Source organism: Synchiropus splendidus, chromosome 10 (assembly GCF_027744825.2).
Source record: "Synchiropus splendidus isolate RoL2022-P1 chromosome 10, RoL_Sspl_1.0, whole genome shotgun sequence".
Lineage (NCBI taxonomy): Eukaryota > Metazoa > Chordata > Actinopteri > Syngnathiformes > Callionymidae > Synchiropus > Synchiropus splendidus.
The window spans coordinates 72,021-92,690 of NC_071343.1; the positions used below are offsets into that span (position 1 = coordinate 72,021).

Below are 20,670 nucleotides of genomic sequence, written 5' to 3' on the forward strand. Positions count from 1 at the left end.
TACAGCTGCAGTCTTCCTGCTTAACAGCTAAGAGAGGGGCACCAGGGCCGGGACCTCCGTCCTCTCTGGCATCAGGAGCTTCGACCAACCCAAACATGGCAGTAACAAGCAGATCTACTGTGACCAGAGTCATGAGTCCTGGAGCCTGGAGGAATGTGGCCACCTGAGAGTAGCTTCTGTTCACACTCAAGCAGGGAAATATACAGATCCTAGTCCTGACTGTGACATCCTCCTAATGTGGTCACGGAGTCGTCCACCGGAGCTCGCATCTTAGACGGATTGACACCAGCGTGTCCACACGATGACCAGTGGCATGTTAGAAATAGGTTTGTTGCAGTCATTTATGACCAGGAATAACTTCAACAACATCAGAGACCCGCAGCACGTTCACCTACAGGTCCATGATGGAGCGCATCAGCTGCACTCACTCGCTCCTGTGAGCACTCCGCTGACTCAGCAGAACAGACAATCATAGCTACAACGTGAGCAGATGAAGACACGAACAAATGAGCACACCACGGTCAGTTTCTGCAACCTGCAGGACTGAGAGGAGGAGAGCCACCTTTGTCCTCAAAGCCACTCCAGCCGCAGACACATGCCCCCCCCCCCTCGCTTGCTGCTACCTGTCCTGCTGCTATTTCTAATCATAATTTTAACTCCCTCACTCAGTCACTTCACACTTTATTTTATTTATTTTATGACTATGAATGACTTGCCATGCTGCTCAGCTGTTGCACCTTAGTTGCCCCTCGGGGATGATTAAAGTTTTTCTGATTGTGAAATGGTCCACTTCCATATAACCTTTTCCAAACGTTGCAGCTTGAAAACCGTGGAAGATGAAGGCAAACTTCAGCGTGACCCAAAGTAAATGCGTAGAGTATGATGTCACCAGGCAGTGGCCGTCGTGAATGACATGACTTTCACAGCTCTGACTCACTGGCGAAACTGTTCCTCTGGGCATCATCACCGTCTCATTCTGTCTTTGCCATGTCTGCCGCTCCACGTTTTCCTGTTTTCCACTGTCACCATTTAGACCGTGCCTCCACAATGTCCCCGGACGGAGAGAAGCCCCAGCATGTGCTGCTGTCGCGACGCGCTGAAGCAGTGCTCTGTCACTTCCTGTCTGACTGCATGGCCGTCACCAGAGGGTGAGGCTCCCCTTCCGATGATGAGAGAGTCACTACAGGCGCCCTCGTCCCCTCGACCGGGGGACCTTCATACGCCCACAGATGTCGCTCAGATGGAATGAACGGGTGTGGAACGTAGTGACTAGAACAGACTTCAACGCAGCAGCTCAGCTTGCTCAGATGTGGCGATGCTGCTTGTCGACGGGGCGCCCACAGGATTAGACTGAAGAAAGTCAGACGGGAATATTTGAGGGAGGAGGAGGGGTCATTATAACACCTCCTCAGAGCCTCCAAGTCATGTGACTGACCCTCAGTCTGACGGTCACACAGAGCCCAGAGAGAAAGGGGTGACAACAACGTCTGACTTCTTGGACACCAATCTTGTCTACGTGCCCAAATGTGTGAAAGCCAGTCACAGTCCCTTCTGCTCTGCTAACCACATGACGGCGATCAGCACCTGGTGGTCAGGAGAGGTCAAGGATCAGGTGGCCAGACCAGGCCCTGCACCCAAGCTCTAGTCCAAGGGACGGAAGAGATCGGATGAAAAAAAGAGAGCCGTCTCCGATGGAGGAGGCCCTGGTGGGAGGTGGGGGAGGGATGCCCACAAAGGAGAAGATTCCTTCTGTGGAGCTGTGGCGAGTTTCAGCCTGCGGGAGCAACATGCTGCCTTGCAAACACAGCTGCTGGAATCTTGATCCTTCCGTAAAGCAACAAATGCAAGCACCAAGCACAAGCAACAAAGACCGGGACTAGAAACCAGAGCAGAGTCGCTGGTCAGTGCCCTGAAGTCGATCCGGCAGTGTGTCGACACATCAATTCTGTAGCGGCCTCATGTTCTTCACAGGTGGAGCACACATGAGCAGAAGCAGAGTGAGAGAGCAGCTGAGGAGGGAAACAAGGATGACGTGTGCACACACACCTTAAAGTTGCTGGAGTTGACCCAGGAGGTGGCGATGCCGTCCACCATCTTGTCCAGGACCGTCTGGTCCTGCTCCAGATCGTGAGACTTGTCCTTGTCCAGGATGTAATCAATGATTTCCTGACCCACTTGCAGCCGTCGACCCAGGTCCTTCTGCAGGACCTGTGTCAGACAGGCCTCCATGTTGGGCTCCATCTACCCGTCTGGGGCCGAGTCCACTGAAAGGGCCACCTGCAAGACCTTGCTGTGTAATCCTGTGCAGCAGCCAGCAGGGGCGGCTGGCCGGAAGGGACCGAGCACAATGGCAGCTCACCAGCCTGAGCCAGCCAGCACCAGGGTCGGAGCCAGGGAGAGCGGCCGGCAGCAGTGCACCATGTGGTTGACTGGCGTAGGGGGTCTTCTCCCGACGAGCTGGTGGATCACTGGCCCAGGTGTTGTCTTGGGGTCTGACCTGCAGAGCCCTGCAGACAGAGAAGAACAAAAGAGTTGCAGCCAGTCCAGAGGAGACCATGGTCCAGGTGTGACGCCCGGAGCCATCAGCAAGTCAGTGAAGGCCAGCGTTGTTAAGTCGCTCAGGAGCACACGCCTCAAACCAACCAACCACCAACTTAACATGCAACACAAGAGATGTGTGACAGGTCGAATCATTCATTCAGCAGTTTTCCTCTGAGAGTCGCGAGTCCCACTGAAGCCCTGTCAGTCTCAGTACCCCTGAGAGGAGCAGGAGGGCCGGATGGGCACCGACGCAGCAAACCACCCGTGACGTCATCGACACCGACGGTCCACACTCGGGTCGCAGTGGTCAGGCTGGTCAAAGGTCGGGCCCCTCCCATCACTGGGCTACACGGTCCAAACCCAGCACCAACTCTTGCCTTTGTAACGTGGAATAGTGGCTCGGTTCCTCAACAAGCGCTTTGTTTACGATTAGAACAGCGTGACGCTCGCGGCCCTGAGCTCTTCTGTTTACACGGCGCACACACACACACCTTTTGTGGCACGTTAGCTTTAGCTAGCCTTCACACACAGCTCCCCCCCCAGTGTCCACAGGCTGGAAGCAGCAGCTATGGCCAGAACAGCGCTTCCATCTTCTCCGCGGGTCAGTAGGAGCCGGGCAGCTGCTCCTGGAGCCGCAGCCGGCCTCAAAACGGACACAAAAGCAGCGGGCAGCCAGCGCGAGGGTGTCGGCTTCCGTACCTACCATGACCCGACAGAAAGCGACGGACGTGCTGCACAGCCAGCTCCGGGTATGAGGTGCCGATGTCCGGAGTGCGGCCTGCTGCAGTCGGCCCGAGTCTCTCTCCGCCCGGACCGCTGTCTGGGGGACAAGAATGGGCCGTCACACGCATGCGCACAGGCAGCGGCGATGACGCTGGCAGTTCTGGCTGACGTTGGGGTCCAGACAGACCTCTGCTGCCATCCAGTGGTGAAGGCTTGTTGTCGCGTCCAATCCACCTCTGCTTCAGATGAGATGGGTGTGGACATGACACAAACAGAACTGGCAACAGGATGGCAGGCACGGTGAAACAACAAACCTTCCTGATCAACTCTTTATTTGCAGAGCCAGAACACAGCTACCACAGAGCAAAGGACTGGAGTCGCCTTGGAAACGGCTCCTGCTGCCCAAGTTCTCCCATAATTAGGAGGAAAAGTTCTGCTCATCTTTGAGCAGCAGCAGGAGCACAAACTGAGGTCCATCAACAACCACACAAGATCAGCCACAAAAAAAGTCAGGCCTCCTCTTCCCCATCATCATCATCATCATCATCCTCCTCTTCCTCCTCAGAAGTTGAGGAGCCCAGGTCTTCCACCGGAGGCATCTTGATGACAACCTCGTCCTCGCCGTCGTCCCCTGCTGCTGTGGCCTTCCTCCTTTCCAGCACAGATGGTGTGCAAACAGGCGTGGTGTCCTGCAGACGGGGAAAACATCTGTCACATTGCATCAAACATCAGCACACAGCATCAGAGGGAGGGCAAAAGTCAGGAACTGGTCATGAGACGACGGATTCGGCGGCTCCCATGCTCAACGCGCGTCACAGGGATCGATATTAAGACAATGATAGAAATGAATGATCAAAGCAAGAAGCCAGCCACGGTGCACGTCGGCAGATACAGTGCCAACCATGCCATTACCCAGACCGTGTCAATCGTGTGTTGAAGCTCCTCGCCTTGTTTCAAGTTCGGACATCACATTTTGACAGCATATTCATGAGCGGCAATATTTCCTGGTGACACATGCAGTAATGTCAGTTGAAGACGCGTTCCCCTCATGGTGGTGGTTGGGATTTAGACTCCTCTGCTGTGCACTGAGGGGAGTTCTGAGGACACCATGTGCAGTGTGGTGTGGTTGCCAGAGACGAGCTGTGCTAAATAAGAGGGATGGGTTGTAGCTGTGGATGGGCGATAACAGTTGTGCATCTCACCATGAATTCCATAAACATACACATGAACATGAGGAGACGGTGATGGTGCCGCGCTCTCCAGCTCCGCGGCGTGTGACAGTTGTGGGGAGTGTGGTGGACTGTGGTTCACCATGGTAGTTTGAAAGTGATGTTGAACCTTTGGTCAGGACACTGGTGGACTCTGAGTCTCTGGATCCCTGTTTCTTTGATGAGATGGAGTGGTCCTCACAGGTTCTCTGAGGCGCTCCTCTGCCTTGGTTCACATCAACACATGCAGCTCTCCTGCTGCCAAGGTGACAACACTTGGGTATTAGCGGCGGCGTCCTCTTCTGCGTCTCCATGAGGCTTCACTGATGGAGGACACACTCTCACAGGCAGCACTAATGCTAGGAGCCGCCAACAGTCAGCTTCTACCAAAGACGTGAAACATTGAGTTTCTCATCTCTGCACTGAGTTCACTGTTCTATTGAGACGTCAACAAACCATGGTGTTGGAGACAAACTCCACTCCCGAGTTCCATCATCAAACAGTGTCAAGAGAGACTGTAGTGTCCGACACACGGAGGAGAAGGAACATGGATTCATCCTGATCATTATCGCTGAAATTCATCGTGATAACTTCTTTTTGTCCATATGGCCCATCCCTAACACAAAGGCATCTCAGTGTGGAATAATGGAAAAGGTGTAGCCATGGTGAAGAGAGCAATGCTACGATACCCATGACGTGACAGAGCAACGTGTGCAGCGTCAACAGCTGCGATCACACAAGGAAAACTGCCTCATCGGTGTGGATGTCTCTGGGCTGTTCAGCGCTTCATTAATACAACAAATTAAAACAACAATTGGCAACGTAGCCCGCTACAGAGTGTCAGAATGGAAATGTCAGAAATTCCAGCTCACCTGAAAAAAATAAACTCATTGGATCTACACAACTCACGCAGGCGAGTGGTTTTGGCTTCAAAAGGACCAATCTCTCGGGAGGTTGCGTGGCTCTCATGCACGGGTGACATCTGACCTTGAGTGTCAACCAAGCATCATCTCATGACCAAGGAGGTTCCGTTTGAACCTCCACAGATTTGGATGAACGATTAAGGAAATACGTGACACGGGACAAGAACCACATGATTCCATTTTGGGAGTGATCCAGATCACTGTTTGAATCAAGGCATGTCTTTAACGGGGTCTCATCACTGGGAGACACCAATGATCTGCAGGAATGTTTTTTGAAGGAAATTTTGAGACTGTGAGATTGTGTTGGGGTGGACTGAAGCTGCTTGGCGGAGGTCTGCTTTGTTTTGTTTTTTTTACCTCGCCATCACTCGTACCTGGGTCTGAGACCATATGATAGTTTGGCAAATCACTTACGTCACTACACATGGATGAGTCCAGATCCCTCTTCTTCTTGGGAGGAACCTGAGCCGCCTGCAGGGATGAAACCAGTTAGTGGAGCAGGGACGTGGCTCTGAGCAGCGACCTGAGGAACTTACAAATCCAGGGAAGTCGTACTGGATCCCACGGGCAGCCAGTCTCTTCCGGAGCTTCTGCTCTTTGTGCACTAGCCGGTCAGTCATCTTGGTTACCTGATCTGCTGAGCGCACCCTGTTATAGCGAGACACTGCCGGCTGGGACGGTTTCTTGAAGCGTCGCAAGGATCCCACAAACATCTTGTCATGCACCTTCTCCTTAGGGACCACATGACCTGCGCATAACAGACGGTTTACAGGCCCCTCGAAGTTGAGCGAGGTCATGCTCCCAGTCATGTTCCCCTCTGGCATCATGGGCGTGCGTGTGTGCGTGCACAGGTTTCATCAGTCTGCTACAACAGCAGCTGATTAGCTAAATGCACAACAGTGCTTTGGGCTCAGGGGTCTGACCTCAGACCAGTGATGTGTCAGAGATCATTTTCAGTCTGAGCCAACAGATAAATAAAAGCTCTCAGGTGATGGCTTACTCACACTGGATGAGTCTCTCTCCCATCAGGTAGTTGTTCATGGTCTCCGCCACGATCTCTGCCACCTCGTCACACTCGTACTGGACGAAAGCGTAGCCTTTACTGCCCCCTGTCTGCAGAGGAACACAACCGTCACGAGCCCAAACATCACGTGTGGGTCTGCCTCTGGGGACCAAAACACTGTCCTTGTGGCGACCTTACGTCTTCATGGGGACCTTTTGCCGGTCCCCACAGGTCCGAACCTCAATTTGAGGACGAAGACCTCAAAAGAACTGGGTCATTATAATGAGGTTCCAGTCTGGTTCAGATGAGTCATGTATTTTGGAGGGTTAGGTTTAGAGGGAGAGGTGGGGGAAAGGGTGACGGCCAGGAGAAACCTGACGAGGGATAGCAATACCAACATGTGTGTGCACTGGTTTCATCAGTCTGCTACGGCAGCAGCTGATCAGCTTAATGCACAGTGATGCTTTGGGCTCAGGTATCTGTCCTCAGACCAGCAGAGGGTCGGAAGTCATTTTCAGTCTGAGCCACCCAAGAAAGACGACAAGCAATTCGCCGCTCATCTGCCTGTTCACATCCAACCACGCGTCTTCACCGATGTACGTGCTGGGATGACTCACCAAAACCTTACGTGCACATGGTCTAGAAGCATCGTATGTCATGCCACAACAAGGCTACAGCATCGGGGCCCCTTACATGAGCCACCCTTCATAATGTGGCCCTCAGTTCACACGTGGCTGAGGAGGACTGTTGACCAGCCGAGAAGAGGATCCCGGTGTTGGCAGGACTCGTGCGGCTCGTCTTATCAGCTCGTGTGCAATTCATTAACTATGGAGGTGGGTCACCTTTTTGCTCCGGGACAGTCGCAGTTTTTCGACCTTGCCGAACTGCTCGAAGTAACTCTTGAGTTGCGGCTCAAAGAGTCCGAGCGGCAGGTGACCCACGTAGATCACTCCAGGAGTCAGCTGGTTCACCTGCCGAAGAGAAACAGCGGAGTGACTCGAGGGGGACGACAAAACCACAGCGGCCTCTGCCCCAGAGAGCCGTGTTCGAACGCACTACGGGCTCCACAGAACTTTCACCTGGCTGTCGGGCCGCCGTTTCTTCTTCTTCTTCGCCTCCTTGACTTTCTTCTTGAACTCGCTCTCTTGTAGCGGGTCCAGCGCCAGCAGCTCTTGGCACTTCGTCTCCGTCATGTCGGCGTCACTGCAGTTTTGCTCCTAAACGCTGGAATTCCGAGCAACTCGGCTAGAAGAGCACGCCGCTCGGTCCATGCGGTGAGCAGCAGCGCAACACAGGACGTGACGTCAGCTAAGGACTAGTCACAGCGCCCCCTGTCGGTGTGGACGACTTCCTGTCTGCAAAACGAACAAAGATGAACGACAAACCACCCCGACGAAAAGTGTCACGGAAACGTTGATCCCTCACTGGAATACGTAGAAACAAAAGAGCTTTACATATGTCGCCCCAGGTTCAATGGCGATGGTCGTGTTTGGAACGCTGTCGATGTTGAAACCATGACACGCCAAGGCCAACTGGCAAGTTTGAGGAAACAGCTGCTGTTGCAGCACCACCTGGTGGACGACAGCGGCACTGGGATCTGCTCTGGATGAGCTCGAGGGGTGAGACGGAGGTGTCTCTCTCTCTCTCCCCCCGCAACACTGAGCTCGTCCCAGTTGCTGGTGGAGGCGCTGACGATGCTGATGACGATGTGGGAGGGGTGTCCGGAGGCTGGAGCGGAGCAGAAGGCTTTTCTCCAGACCACTGAACAGACTCACGTCTTCACGTGCACTAGATGGAAACTAAAGTCATCTACTTCACCGTGAGCGGCCGCCCGGAGCGGGCAGAGTTCCCGCTCGACTGTCCGGCTCAGGACGTCAAAGGTGCGTGTCGCTTGTGAGTAGGTGCGGGTTTAAAAACGGTCTCATGCTGAGCAGTCCAGAAGTGTCATGAAGCGGGTCACATGACTCAGCAGGTGCCGCTGGCAGTCTCGTTGTTTAGTCCGTCAGACAGACTCACTTGAGTGTCCGTTGTGTGGAACAGGCAGTGGCTTTGATCCTCTGTCACGTCACTCCCAATTGGACTCTATTTCTGCTCTTACAACAAGTAAAGCTCTGCCACACATCTTTCTCATCCGTGATGCTGTCTCCGCACTGAACTCCGCTCAACCTTCCGCTGTCATGTGACCCACAGACCTGTTCCGCTGTGCAGCTGAGGCTGGACCTCACGACATCTTGAAGCTCTACAACCCACGTGGAAACATCACTAACATCTCGCCAGGCCTGGAGCCCAACTCTGCAGAGTCATGCTACCAACTGGAGGTGGTGGCCTCGGACTGCAACAGCGAGACACTAGGTGGCAGCGCTCAGGCGTCGTGGCCGAGGGTGGGACTCATCTTTGCAATCTGCTGCTCATCTTCCAGGTCTGGAGCTCGCAGGGGCGCTGGGGTTTGACCTGTCGTCCATGGAGAAGAGGTATGAACGCCGTGGAACAGCATGTGACAAGACTCACAATCTCTGTGATTCAGACTGCAGAATCTGGAGAAGAAGATCCTGGCGGATGCAGGTGAGACGCCGGCCGTCGTCTACGATATGAAGAAGCAGGTGGATTGTTTCAGGGAGAAACTGGAGGTACAGGAACCGTCGGAGCATCAGGGATGTGGCAGGGGTGTCATCTGTAACTCATCCTCTTCCAGAGTGTGGAGCACTTGAGTTGGCTGGGGCTGTTCAAGGATTTGTCTGTGGGGACGCGCAAGCCTTCACCGTTCTACCACAAGAGGGCGCTCCGCAAGACTGGAGAGGAGTGCGAGCACGTGCGTGAGAAGTTCGTCCACATGAGGCACGTGAGAGCAGCCAGCAGCAAGATCCTAGTCTCTGTGCTAGCTGGGGCTGCTGCCCCCACAACCTGAGATGGTGCAGTTCCCCACAGCACAGTGGTCCACTTTGAGGTTCCGATGCTCTGCTGTGGTCCACAGTTGCCTGGAAGTATCAGAGGAGGTGAGACAGTACCTGAAGACGCCCACCTTCGACAACTGGTGAGTTGAGAGGCCTGACTGAGTCCAAAGCCGAGGGTGTGTGACACTGAACCGCTCGGGATCAGCATCCATCTGTGGATGATGAAAGAGGTGTTGAATAAGCATGACCCTCTCGTCAGACGACAACAAGAGCTGCGGGATACATAACGCAAATAAAAGGGCCGGTGTCGCCATGGTTACGGACAACAGGAGAACCGGAGTCAGATGGGAGAGGTGGGGGCAGGACCTCTCCTCGCTGTCAGTGGGACATTTGGGACAGTGGGGGAGGGGAGCCCGCTCCGGAGCAGACGTCAGCTCTCTCCACCTGTCTGCAGGCAGTGGGAGGATGCAGAGATCATGGTCCTCCTCCAGGTCATGTACACAGACCTGGACTTCGTCTCCAGCTTCAACATCGAGCCTGAAGTGCTGCAGCAGTTCCTGTTTGAGGTCTACAGGCGGTACAACAACATCCCCTTCCACAACTTCAAGCACTGTTTCTGTGTGACTCAGATGGTGAGAGTCAGTTTGGACTTGTTTCACTCCTGTGTGTTCCAAAACGGATGTTTCTGTCAAGCACATGAGGTGGCTTTCCTCTGGATTCATGACGCTGCAGAGAAGTGACCAGAGACCCCAGTGAAGCTTGGACTGTGGGTTTCCTCTTGCAGATGTACGGGCTCATCTGGTTGACCGACTTGCCAAGGAAGATGGCTGCCATCGACCTGCTGGTCATGCTGACCTCTGCTATCTGCCACGACCTTGACCATACAGGGTACAACAACGCCTACCAGGTGGGGATTTTCACCCGAAGATGTTTGCGGCCGTGTATTGTCTTGGGAAGGGTGCGTGGCCTGAGAACATGCGAACCTCCGACAGCATTGGACATTGAGGGGTTACTGAGTGTTGGCCCTCTTAAGACCCACATTTGAGATGGGAGTGGCTTAGATGGAGTAATAAGGTAAGGTAAGGTAGCATTTATGGTCAATTCTGTCTCATGCATCACATGAAGTCGGTGACACGACATTAAAAAACAACAAGAACATGTGGCGTTCACAATGATAGTGCAAGTTAACAAGGAGAGTGCAGACAATTTAACTAATAATAATATAGTAGTCATAATAAGTATAGTTTGTCTTGTAAAGAAGAATGAACTTGTTTGTGGACAGTTGTTATTCACACTGCTGTAATTCTTGAATCATTACTATACGTCCACGTCCTATGAAGCTGGAGACTTCAGTATAACGCAGAGTGTTCTCTCCTGTTCTGTTGTCATTCAGGAGCAGTTGTTGCACTCGTCCTGTGTCTTTCTATGGGCTTGTGCGCCATCTTTTCTCTCACTGAAGTGGCTCTAATGTTGTCTCATGTTCACAAGAAGCTGGCACGCCTCGCTGACTGGCTCTTGTGAGTGTAGCCTGCACCCACTGAACTATCAGCCGCAGCCTGGTGTTAAGTCTCCTGGGGGGAGAAACGGGTCGGGACGATGGAGCTGGCAGCGATCCAAGCCCTGGACCCTGACCCATCTGTCCTGTGCCTTCAGATCAACGCTCGGACTGAGCTAGCTCTGCGCTACAACGACATCTCACCGCTGGAGAATCACCACTGCGCTGTGGCCTTCCAGATCCTGGAGCAGGTGAAGCCGGGGTCGCTCTCATGGTCCACATCCCCAACGCAGGAGCTGACCATGCCTTTCTGTGAGCCGTAGATGCAGAACAACATCTTCAGGAATGTGTCCAGCGATCAGTACAAGCGGATCAGAGAAGGGATCATCAAGTCTGTGAGCACTCGTTCAGGCGCCCCCTCTTCTTTCTCCTAACTCCTGGATGTGGTCTGCAGGTGCATCCTGGCCACCGACATGACACGACACAACGAGATCCTCAACAAGTTCAAGTCCATCCTGCCTGCGTTCGACTTCAGCAGCAGAGAGCACACTGACGTGGTGAGACCTGCTCCGCCGCTGTGGTCTCTGGCCTTGACCTTGTCCGTGACCTTGTCTGAAGCAGCAGTTGTGTCTCCAGCTGATGATGATTCTCATCAAAGTGAGCGACATCTCAAACGAGGCGAGGCCCATGGAGGTGGCAGAGCCCTGGCTGGACTGTCTCCTGCAGGAGTTCTACAACCAGGTACCCTGATGGCTCGGTTCAGACCTTCCATGTCAAGTGACTGTGTCCTTCACACGAGACCAAAGTATCAGACACTGGACGGGACTTGAGTTACCAGACAGACTCTGTTTCATCCACAGCGAATCTCGTTTTTCAAACCTTTTCCTTGGTCTTCCAGAGTGACATGGAGAAGCTGGAAGGTCTTCCTGTGACTCCGTTCATGGACCGGGACAAGATCACGAAGCCCTCGTCTCAGACCGGATTCATCAGATTTGTCTTACTGCCACTCTTCATGGAACTGGCCACGCTCTTCCCGTGTCTGGAGGTCAGCCAAGCGGTTGGCCATCACGCTGCCGACTCTGGGGGCCTCAGGTCAAAGTGCAATCTGAGACGTAAACGTAAACCACCAGGGATTTGGAGCCAGACTCGGAGAGGTGGAGTCAGGGCTGGTCTTCCTTCAGCGCACAGCGGGTGACATATAGGCCAAGGTTGCTCTCAAACGATTGCTCAGCTCAGCCCGCCCCAGTGAGTCATGACAGCGTGCCGCTGTCAAGCAGCAGAGCAGGGAATGGGTTTTGGCCTTGGGCCCACCGGTCTGCAGCGTGAAAGGCAGCTCATTCCTGTGACCTTGGCGCTGACTCTCTCTTGTCCTTCACAGCAGCACATCATCGACCCGGTGAGGAAGGCTCTGGACTACTACACTGAGATGGAGAAAGCTGTGGCCCAGAGCGAGAGTGCAGGAGACATGAGACTGAAACCCTCCAGGACAGAGCCACAGTGAAGGCCTGCAGACCAGGGCCACCTGGATGTGTTTGATTGGTTAGAAGCTCTGTAGGAAATTAAAAATCACGGGGAAAAGGTTGACAGAAAACAACTTGAGCAAAAAAAGGAACTGGACAACTGTTATTGTTATTTAAAGCGGATGTCTGTTAAGATTGGGTTGATTTTTTCTCAAGAACCAAAACATCGGTGATAAAACTTTGTCTTGTGTTGCATCTATTGTTCTCCTGCTGACTGGGTTGCTGCCGTCACAGGCTCACCGCACAGGTTTCTCTCCGAGTACACGGTGATCCTCACATTTTCCAGGGGAAGGCCTTAACGCAGCGCTTCACAAACAGAAAGTGGGTGTTGACAAACATTTGGATGCTCCTCCCCGCCTCCAGGCTTCTCTCTCTTGATTGGTCCATATGGCGTTGACGCCTTCTCCAGTGCCCAACCACAGCGCGCGTGGCCACGCCCCTCGCCCGGCGGACCGCTGCCTCTTCTGACGCCGGTTCTTGCGCCGCACGCCTCTCCTCGCTCTCCGACTGACATGGCCCCGCTGATCGCCGCGATCGACCAGGGCACCAGCTCCACCAGGTTCCTGGTGAGTGGAACACGCGTTCTCACTATGTTGTCGAACTTTGACCGAGACAACGACAGACACTCGGCTGCCAGGTGATTTCACGTGTCCACAGCACTCGCCCAAGTCCAAGTCAGCGGAGTCCATTTGATTGACAGGTGGCCGAATGCGACGTCCCGTTTGTGAGAGAGGTTGACGGCCTTCCGTGACACCAGTAACACTGAGCCGCTGCCCTCAGGTGCCAGTCTCGCGGATGGGGCGGGGAATTCCTCCTGAGTCTGTGACCTTGGTGGCGCCCCAGTGTCTTTGGTGTTGAAGTCAACCTCCAGACTGTTGTCGGGTCAACAAGAGACCTTTGAGCCCAGATGCCATCAGTTAAACTTTAACCAGCGCATACGGCTGAGGAGAGGACACTTGAGTGAGGATCAACTTCAGTCCTCTGGTGATCCACTTCATCTCCAGAACCATCTGTGACGCAGTGTCACGGCTCCATCCGAGGTTGAATCCTTCCCAGTGACATTCAGCTGCTCACTGAGCCCATCGTCCACTGAGGTCCGCACACGTCTGCTCAGATCAGATTCCCTGGGGCCGAAACCTCGAGGAACCAGCGTGTCCAGATATTACAGCAGCTTCTGCTCCAATGTCTCGGTGGTGTCATTTCGCACTCCTGTTCCTTGTTCACATGTGGACGTTACAGCACCACACTCGGGACTTGCTGCACCAGCAGGCCAGCACTCCATCTTTCCAACTCTTTTCTTGGACATTTGCATCTTCTGCACTTGCAGCTGTTCTTCTGCCACACCATTGTGGGATGAATAGAAGGTCTGATCATGATCAAGCTCTTGCCTCTCTCAGCCCGTAGGGATCAGAGTTCCATCAATGTTATAGTTCTTGTCAGGACACAGGGAAGAGAGGTATGGAGCGAGATGTGGCTGCACTTTTTGTCTTCAGGACTTCAGACTTCTGCAGAGTCGGCACTTACCTGCCTTGAGAAAACACATTCTTTTAGCCAAATCAATGACCAATGCATTTGAGTAGTGAAGCTCCACTTTAAGAGGGAACTTTGCAACTGTCAGCAATAAACCAATTCACCTTTGTATCCATGAGTGGCAAAGATTTGGGTCATAAAATGAATCATACAAGTTGTTGCTCTACAAGAAACACAACACACTGAGTTTCTCGCAATCTTTTTTTTCAGGTTTTTAACGCCAAAAATGCAGAACTGGTCTGTCAACAGCAGGTGGAGCTCCAGCAGATGTTTCCCAAGGAGGGGTGGGTGTTCAGTGCGCGTGGCTTGAGGGAGGCGCATCCTCACCTCTCCTCTCCTGACAGGTGGGTGGAGGAAGATCCACGAGAGATTCTTCAGTCAGTGTACACCTGCATGCAGAGGGCGTGCGAGCAGCTGGGTCGGCTGCATGTGGACGTCTCCTGCATCAAAGGTTTGAGGAGCAGAGAGGCGCCTGGGGCTGCTGGCTCCTGCTCTGATATCAGGTTAACTTGGTGTGTGGCGTCTGCAGCGGTGGGCGTGACCAACCAGAGGGAGACCACGGTGGTCTGGGACAGAGAGAGCGGGGAGCCGCTGTACAACGCTATCGGTGCTGACCCCTTCTCTTCAGTGCTTCTGGTGAAGGTTCTGACTTGTGTCTCCTGTCAGTCTGGCTGGACCTGCGGACGCAGTCCACCGTGGAGCGGCTCATCAGCAAGACCCCGGGCAGGAACAAGAACCACCTGAGGGTGAGTCTGGAGCGGGGGCAGGAGCCCGTGTGGCGTCAGTGACCCGGCTTGTGGCCGACCCACTTTCAGAAGCAGACTGGTCTCCCCATCAGCACCTACTTCAGCGCCGTGAAGCTCCGCTGGCTTCTGGACAACGTGGAAGAAGTGCGGGAGGCCGTGCGGAACGGGCGGGCCATGTTCGGAACCGTGGACTCCTGGATCATCTGGGTAGCTGGGCCGCGCCGAGTCCAAGCCCGACACGGATCATGAGTCTAGTTCTGACCCTGACAGTGTCTGACCGGCGGCAGGGATGGGGGAACCCACTGCACGGACGTGACCAACGCCAGTCGCACCCTGCTATTCAACATCCACTCCAGGACGTGGGATCCCGAGCTGTGCCGGTGAGGGCCGCACGGCTGCGCACACACACACTCGCACTCCCTCACCAACGACAGTGACACCCTCTCTGTGGCTCAGGTTCTTTGACGTGCCCATGGACCTGCTGCCTCAAGTCAAGAGCTCCTCAGAAATCTACGGCTGGGTGGTGCGTGCGTGCGCGCGCGTGCTCACGCACGTGTGTGTGTGTTGGGGCGGGGGTGAACCACAATTTGAGCGTAATTGGGCTCCAGTCTGGTCCTCACTAAGAAGTAGAGGGGTGTGTGAGTCCATGTCACATGAGCAGCTTCTCTTCCTGCAGAGCTCGGGGCCTCTGGCAGGAGTTCCAGTTTCGGGGGTGAGACTTGTGTGGATCAAATGGATGATGCATGTTCAACAGTGCGACTCCTGACAATGGCTGCTGCCGGTGTGTTGGCAGTGCCTGGGCGACCAGTCGGCGGCGCTGGTGGGTCAGATGTGCTTCCAGGAGGGTCAGGCCAAGAACACGTAGGAGCCTTGTCTTGACTAGTCCAGCAGTGGAGTGCGGGTCTGACCTGCGTCCTTCACCCTCAGGTATGGGACCGGCTGCTTCCTGCTGAGGAACACTGGCACCAAGGTAGGAAACGTGTCTGCAGCTCGGAGGCTCACACACTAACCCTGGTGTTGGGCAGCCGGTGATGTCCAGCCACGGCCTGCTGACCACCCTGGCTTACCAGCTGGGCCCGGAGTCTCCACCCTGCTACGCCCTGGAGGTGAGGCTCCTGCGGCTCATCCATCTGTGGCGCACTCTGCTCACCAATCCTCCTCCAGGGCTCAGTGGCCATCGCTGGCGCAGTGGTCCGGTGGCTGAAGGACAACATGGGCATCATTCAGTCATCTGCAGAGATTGGTACCGATGATGATGATGATGATGATGATGATGATGAAGATGGCGACAAAGACGGAGCCCGTGCTCTTTTCTTCCAGAGAAACTGGCGGCGGCTGCTGGATCCTCCTACGGCTGCTACTTTGTCCCCGCCTTCTCAGGCCTGTACGCACCCTACTGGGAGCCCAGCGCACGAGGGTGAGCCGCAGAACCTCCCATCCAGCCGCCGTGTCTGACTCACCTGCACCCGGACTGTGTTCCAGCACCATCTGTGGACTCACACAATTCACCAACAAGAGCCACCTTGCGTTCGCCGCCCTGGAGGCCGTCTGCTTCCAAACGAAAGAGGTGAGTTGGCCTCGGTGTTGCCGTGTCTCTGCTCTCACGCCGACGTGTCTCAGTAGATCCTGGAGGCCATGAACCAGGACAGTGGAGTCCCTCTGAACACGCTGCAGGTGGATGGAGGGATGACAAGCAACAGGCTGTTGATGCAGCTGCAGGCTGACATCCTGGGCGTATCTGTGGGTGAGGGGACACACACGTCTCTCTGTCCTTCTGAGGACCTCTCCCCCTGAACACATGGCTCACCTGAACCAGGAGTCTGGACCAGACTGGGCCCAGCTATTTAGAAGTCTTCACCTTCAGATCGAGGCTAAACCTTGTGGGGACCAGCAAAAGTGCCACCATTGGTCCTCACTGAGATAAAAATGCTTGAACCCACACGACACATCTTGGTCTTGTTCTCCATGATGAAGCTTGTCTACTGCCCAGTTCGAGCCACGATGTCGGAGACGACGGCTCTGGGAGCGGCCATGGCAGCCGGTGCAGCCGAGGGCGTGGGTGTCTGGAGTCTGAGTGCTGGTGACCTTCCGCGCGTCCAGACGGAAAGATATGAGCCACAGATCAACCTGGAAGGTAGCGGAAGGTGTCTGAGGAACCTGCCGTCAGGCTCCTCACTGCATTGTGTCCTCCGCAGAGTGCCAGTCCCGCTTTGCTCGCTGGAAGAAGGCGGTGCAGAAGTCCATGAACTGGGAAGTCGCTGACAACGGTATCCCACGCTGGTGCTCTGTGCTTCATTTCTATTGGTGAAAGTCAGCCTGAATGTCATTGACGAACGCAGAAAAGTAGCCAGTGACTTGAGAAGTTTGTGGCCACGTGGCTCCGGCGTTGGTGCCAGTCTCCCTTGTGTCCAGCAGGCCAAATTCTGGCACCAGAGCACCGGCTCTGGCCTGGTGTAAGTGCTGCGGCTGGAAGCGTGTCAGCGAGACAGAGATCCCGCCGTGCACGCCTCAGTCTCCTCATCCACTGAATGTGCATTTGCCTGTGTTGTAACCTCCACAGTCAAGGGAGCGATCGATGCGTCTGGAGCAGGTGTGCAGACTGCGGCCTCGCGGAGTAGGAGTGAATTCAGCATGTTTAAGGATAGATGTTAGCAGGCGCTGGCGACGCTGGCCTCCTAGTGGTTATGTGTTATGAGTTGAGGGTGGAACGCAGCCACGGGGCAGTGTGACATCACAGTCTTCTGATCTCACGGAACTCTGTACTCGCAGGTTCTTAGTGGCATGACTGCACGTCTGTCTCTCCTGTGAGCTGGGTGAAGACACTTCTGGACCTGGACCGGCATCATGGCCTGGCCAGGCTGGTCTGTGTTCTGGGCCCTGGAAATCAGATGTGGACCGGGTCGGTGACCCACTTCAATCAGCATCCAACTGAATGGAAAAGTTGCCAAGAGTTTTTAATAAAGTATTTGTGTGGTTGCACTGCTGAGTGGGTCAGGTGACGCGCGGATCTGAGTCATACTCTCTAGAGGAGCTTGAAGCGTCCGGTTTGAAAAGCCCCCAAACGGCGATCTGGGCTATCTAGAGATGCAGCCAGACCAAAGTGAGGGCCTTCATACGAGGAATGTGGCCCAGGTTTCATTCTATCTATCCACCACACATGCAACACAGAGTCACCTGAGCAAGGTGTGGCGATCACGTCCATCACCGCCAGCCCCCTGCAGACCGAGACCTCACCAACGTCACCAGAGGAGCCTCTGGTCCCAGGCTGTGGATGAATGGAAGAACGTCTCATTTTGACACAGCAGCAGCTGCTGCTTTTCTAAATGTCCGGCCCTCATTCCGCCTCCCTCTTCTCCACTCCACTCTCTCAAAGCTGGATCAGCCACGAACTCCAGACGAGATCTGGTCCTTGACCCTGGCTCAACAGGCTGCACGCACGCACGCACGCACGCACACTAAAGTGAAGCCGGACACACAACTCCTCAACGTTATTTTTATTGTCATTCTGGAACAAGCCAGTGGGCCACGCCAACATTCACCTGACGACATCAACTCCTGCTGGAACAGTCCGGAAAAGTATAGAGCTGACAACCTCCACTGATGGAAGCAGCTCAGTTTCACCATAAATTAACCGCTGAAGTTAACAAGCCTTTCTGCTTTTAACAGGGCGTTCGTTGTCTTCAGTTTTCTGTGCTGAACTGCTCACACAACTACTCTCCAAATGCCAGTGAAGCCACAAGTGGGTCCAGTAAGTGATGATGTCCAGTTCAAACGTTGGTTAAAGACGTTGACTGTTTGTCCATGTGTTGCTTCAAGTGTTTCTTAAGACTTCCCTTTGTAGTGAAGAAGTTTCCACAGACTGTGCAACCAAACGGTTTCTCTCCAGTGTGTGTTCGCTGGTGCATCTTTAAGTCGCCTTTGTGAATGAAGCGCTTTCCACATTGGGAGCAGCTAAAGGGTTTCTCTCCTGTGTGAATCCTCATGTGTAGCTTCAGGGATCCTCTCACAGTGAATGACTTTCCACACTCAAGGCAGCAGAAAGGTTTCTCACCCGTGTGTGTTCGCATGTGTTCGACCAGATTACCCTTCAGAAACTTCCCACAGATGGAGCAGCAGAATGGTTTCTCTCCCGTGTGCGTTCTCATGTGTTTCTCCAGATTCCCTTTCAGAGTTTTTCCACAGACTGAACAGTCGAGCTCCTTCTCTCCGGTGTGGGTTTTCACATGAACTTTCAGATTCCCGCTTACGGAGAATCTCTTCCCACAAACTGAGCACTGGAACGGTTTGTCCCCTTTGTGGGTGATCATGTGTTTTGTCAGAGCACCCTTGACCGTGAAAGACTTGCCGCACTCTGAGCAGCAAAAGGGTTTCTCTCCAGTATGGTTCCTCATGTGGCCGTTCAGATCTCTGGAATGAGTGAAGCGTTTCCCGCAGACATGACACTCAAAAGGTTTCTCTCCGGTGTGCGTTCTTGTGTGAATCTTCAGGTTTCCCATCACAGAGAAGCCTTTCCCGCACACAGAGCACACGTACGGTTTCTCTCCGGTATGCGTCCTCATGTGGATCTGCAGTCGGGTCTGTCTCGTCAGGACTTTGCCACAAATGTCACAGTGGAAAAGCTTCTGTCCTGTGTGGAGGTTACGGTGGTCATCCAGGGTTCTCTGGTGCGAGAATCTTTTCCCACAGACAGAGCAGCTGAAGCTCTTCTGCGTCCTCTCACCCAGGACTGTGGACTCTGAGCTGGAGCGGGTCGCCTTGTTCCAGTCATCGCTGTCCTCAGTGTCGGAGGTGGAGGAATGCGACCTTGGAAGTGGAGCATGATTACAGCCTGGTTCCTGTCCACAGTGGTCCTGCTGCTGCTGTGAGCTGCCATCTTCATCGCCGTCCTCATCCTCACTCTTCACAGTGATGATGTTCAAAGGAAGCTGAGTGACGTCAACCTCCTGCTCTTCCTCTTTGACAGGAGGAGGTTCTGGTCCTGTGCCCTCTCGTTCACCTCCCGGCATCTGTGGGACGTCTGCAGACAGGAAGACACACTCTGGTGAGAGAAGATCTGACCGACTACGAAGAGAGCTCTCTGGCTCCAACTAGCGGCAACAAGCCAGGCAGTTTCAGGGATCAGAAGTTGTGTTTTTGTGTTCAGACCTTCAAACTGCTGAGGAAATGTAATATTTTGATTGTATGTGTCTTGTTTGTCGTTGGGGAAAGTTCTTTGCCTTGGAATAGCGTCTGACTCCCAGCACAAATATGCTTCTCCCTCACAGAGCCAGTGGTCATGAAGCCTCTGCAGCGCTGCAGTAGACTCATAAGAAGGTGGAAGAAGCGGACACACGTGAGTCACACCACCACACAATACAGGACAGACCCACCAAACGCAGCCCTGTACATGTCACCCCTCACCCTCGCTCTCGTATTTCACTTCTTACATGTTTACATGTTTGGAAACACAACCTTCAAAATAACTTAGGACATCAGTCTACTGAAGGTGGCACGTTCTCAGGTGGCCCACATTTGTTTCTGTGAAATAACGTGTGTGGGGGGTGGGGGCATGTTTTGCCATACTTGTGAGGACCAAGTCTTGACAAGCAACCTTCTTGTTTTGTGAGGACATCTCCCACAAGGATGGTGCGACAAACCTGTGCGTGTGTCTTATCTGCCCATTCAGTGAAGTACGACGTACAAATGTTCAGCGAAATGACCGACGGTGACCTTGTGGTCACGCAGCTGGCGGATAGACCGGCACTCACCAGTTGGTCTCGCAGAGCTCTCGAACATATCTCCCGCGCTTCTCCCGTCGCCTGGACTCTTTGTGTCGGTGGAGCGCTCCTGACCTTTCTCGCGTACAAGCCACCACAGCGGAACCACTGCATGATCCAGCCGCACACTTCCGCTTCCAGCTGGACTTCAAAATACATAAGAACGGGACTTTGGGTCACGTCGTTCGAGACCGGTCTGATATTGTGCTGGCGTGAAGATGGCTTGGAGTTTGACAGCGGTTTGGGTGGCAAGAGCGTTGTTCCACGCCATGACGTGAACACGCGTGCACTGCTAAAACGTTTGTTGTGAAAGGTGGAGGAAGTCAATCCCAGC

At 54.0% G+C, this 20,670-nt stretch overlaps 5 protein-coding genes and 2 non-coding genes across 12 annotated transcripts in view; 2 read left to right on the forward strand and 5 right to left on the reverse strand.

The window, feature by feature from the left end:
• Nucleotides 1-3,384, reverse strand: part of clasp1a (cytoplasmic linker associated protein 1a) — a 27,368-nt gene extending 23,984 nt beyond the window's left edge. Inside the window, exons 1-2 of the mRNA XM_053876325.1 lie at nucleotides 3,245-3,384; nucleotides 2,047-2,507 (exon numbers count right to left, since the gene is read on the reverse strand). Of these exons, the coding sequence (XP_053732300.1) occupies nucleotides 2,047-2,241 (195 nt within the window). The 5' untranslated portion in view covers nucleotides 2,242-2,507; nucleotides 3,245-3,384. The remainder of the gene's footprint in view (nucleotides 1-2,046; nucleotides 2,508-3,244) is intronic.
• A 172-nt stretch (nucleotides 3,385-3,556) lies between these two features.
• nifk (nucleolar protein interacting with the FHA domain of MKI67) lies at nucleotides 3,557-8,362 on the reverse strand. Its single transcript, XM_053876314.1, has 7 exons — nucleotides 7,853-8,362; nucleotides 7,478-7,753; nucleotides 7,241-7,369; nucleotides 6,400-6,508; nucleotides 5,932-6,143; nucleotides 5,810-5,866; nucleotides 3,557-3,953 (listed from the first exon to the last, which is right to left on the reverse strand). Exons 2-7 carry the CDS (start codon nucleotides 7,589-7,591, stop codon nucleotides 3,774-3,776), a joined length of 801 nt encoding a protein of 266 aa, XP_053732289.1. The 5' UTR covers nucleotides 7,592-7,753; nucleotides 7,853-8,362; the 3' UTR covers nucleotides 3,557-3,773.
• Nucleotides 6,231-6,357, reverse strand: LOC128766525 (small nucleolar RNA ACA64). Its single transcript, XR_008416021.1, has one exon. It is a non-coding gene; the product is annotated as a small nucleolar RNA ACA64 (small nucleolar RNA).
• On the reverse strand, nucleotides 6,795-6,921 carry LOC128766524 (small nucleolar RNA ACA64). Its single transcript, XR_008416020.1, has one exon. It is a non-coding gene; the product is annotated as a small nucleolar RNA ACA64 (small nucleolar RNA).
• si:dkey-219c10.4 (high affinity cGMP-specific 3',5'-cyclic phosphodiesterase 9A) lies at nucleotides 7,748-12,704 on the forward strand. Of its 4 annotated transcripts, none has more exons than XM_053876282.1 (14): nucleotides 7,748-8,278; nucleotides 8,589-8,750; nucleotides 8,818-8,869; nucleotides 8,923-9,025; nucleotides 9,091-9,233; nucleotides 9,370-9,429; nucleotides 9,744-9,921; nucleotides 10,074-10,196; nucleotides 10,943-11,035; nucleotides 11,108-11,175; nucleotides 11,239-11,341; nucleotides 11,421-11,525; nucleotides 11,683-11,829; nucleotides 12,166-12,704. In XM_053876282.1, exons 1-14 carry the CDS (start codon nucleotides 8,191-8,193, stop codon nucleotides 12,283-12,285), a joined length of 1,545 nt encoding a protein of 514 aa, XP_053732257.1. In that variant the 5' UTR covers nucleotides 7,748-8,190; the 3' UTR covers nucleotides 12,286-12,704. The 4 variants fall into 4 exon arrangements, with proteins under 4 accessions (XP_053732257.1, XP_053732258.1, XP_053732256.1 ...); XM_053876283.1 differs by having other exon boundaries at nucleotides 7,751-8,278; nucleotides 8,589-8,716; nucleotides 12,163-12,699; XM_053876281.1 differs by having other exon boundaries at nucleotides 7,751-8,278; nucleotides 12,163-12,698.
• On the forward strand, nucleotides 12,670-17,975 carry LOC128765545 (glycerol kinase-like). Of its 3 annotated transcripts, none has more exons than XM_053876268.1 (18): nucleotides 12,673-12,870; nucleotides 14,045-14,118; nucleotides 14,179-14,285; nucleotides 14,364-14,441; nucleotides 14,501-14,580; nucleotides 14,650-14,787; nucleotides 14,851-14,960; nucleotides 15,037-15,103; nucleotides 15,257-15,292; nucleotides 15,374-15,441; nucleotides 15,508-15,550; nucleotides 15,606-15,686; nucleotides 15,745-15,823; nucleotides 15,901-15,997; nucleotides 16,063-16,147; nucleotides 16,204-16,324; nucleotides 16,571-16,714; nucleotides 16,776-17,339. In XM_053876268.1, exons 1-18 carry the CDS (start codon nucleotides 12,817-12,819, stop codon nucleotides 16,886-16,888), a joined length of 1,575 nt encoding a protein of 524 aa, XP_053732243.1. In that variant the 5' UTR covers nucleotides 12,673-12,816; the 3' UTR covers nucleotides 16,889-17,339. The 3 variants fall into 3 exon arrangements, with proteins under 3 accessions (XP_053732242.1, XP_053732243.1, XP_053732241.1); XM_053876266.1 differs by adding an exon at nucleotides 17,350-17,975 and having other exon boundaries at nucleotides 12,755-12,870; nucleotides 15,037-15,292; nucleotides 16,776-16,847; XM_053876267.1 differs by having other exon boundaries at nucleotides 12,670-12,870; nucleotides 15,037-15,292.
• Nucleotides 17,803-20,452, reverse strand: LOC128765557 (gastrula zinc finger protein XlCGF57.1-like). Its single transcript, XM_053876297.1, has 2 exons — nucleotides 20,328-20,452; nucleotides 17,803-19,597 (listed from the first exon to the last, which is right to left on the reverse strand). Exons 1-2 carry the CDS (start codon nucleotides 20,353-20,355, stop codon nucleotides 18,348-18,350), a joined length of 1,278 nt encoding a protein of 425 aa, XP_053732272.1. The 5' UTR covers nucleotides 20,356-20,452; the 3' UTR covers nucleotides 17,803-18,347.
• Between the last annotated feature and the right edge of the window lie 218 nt (nucleotides 20,453-20,670).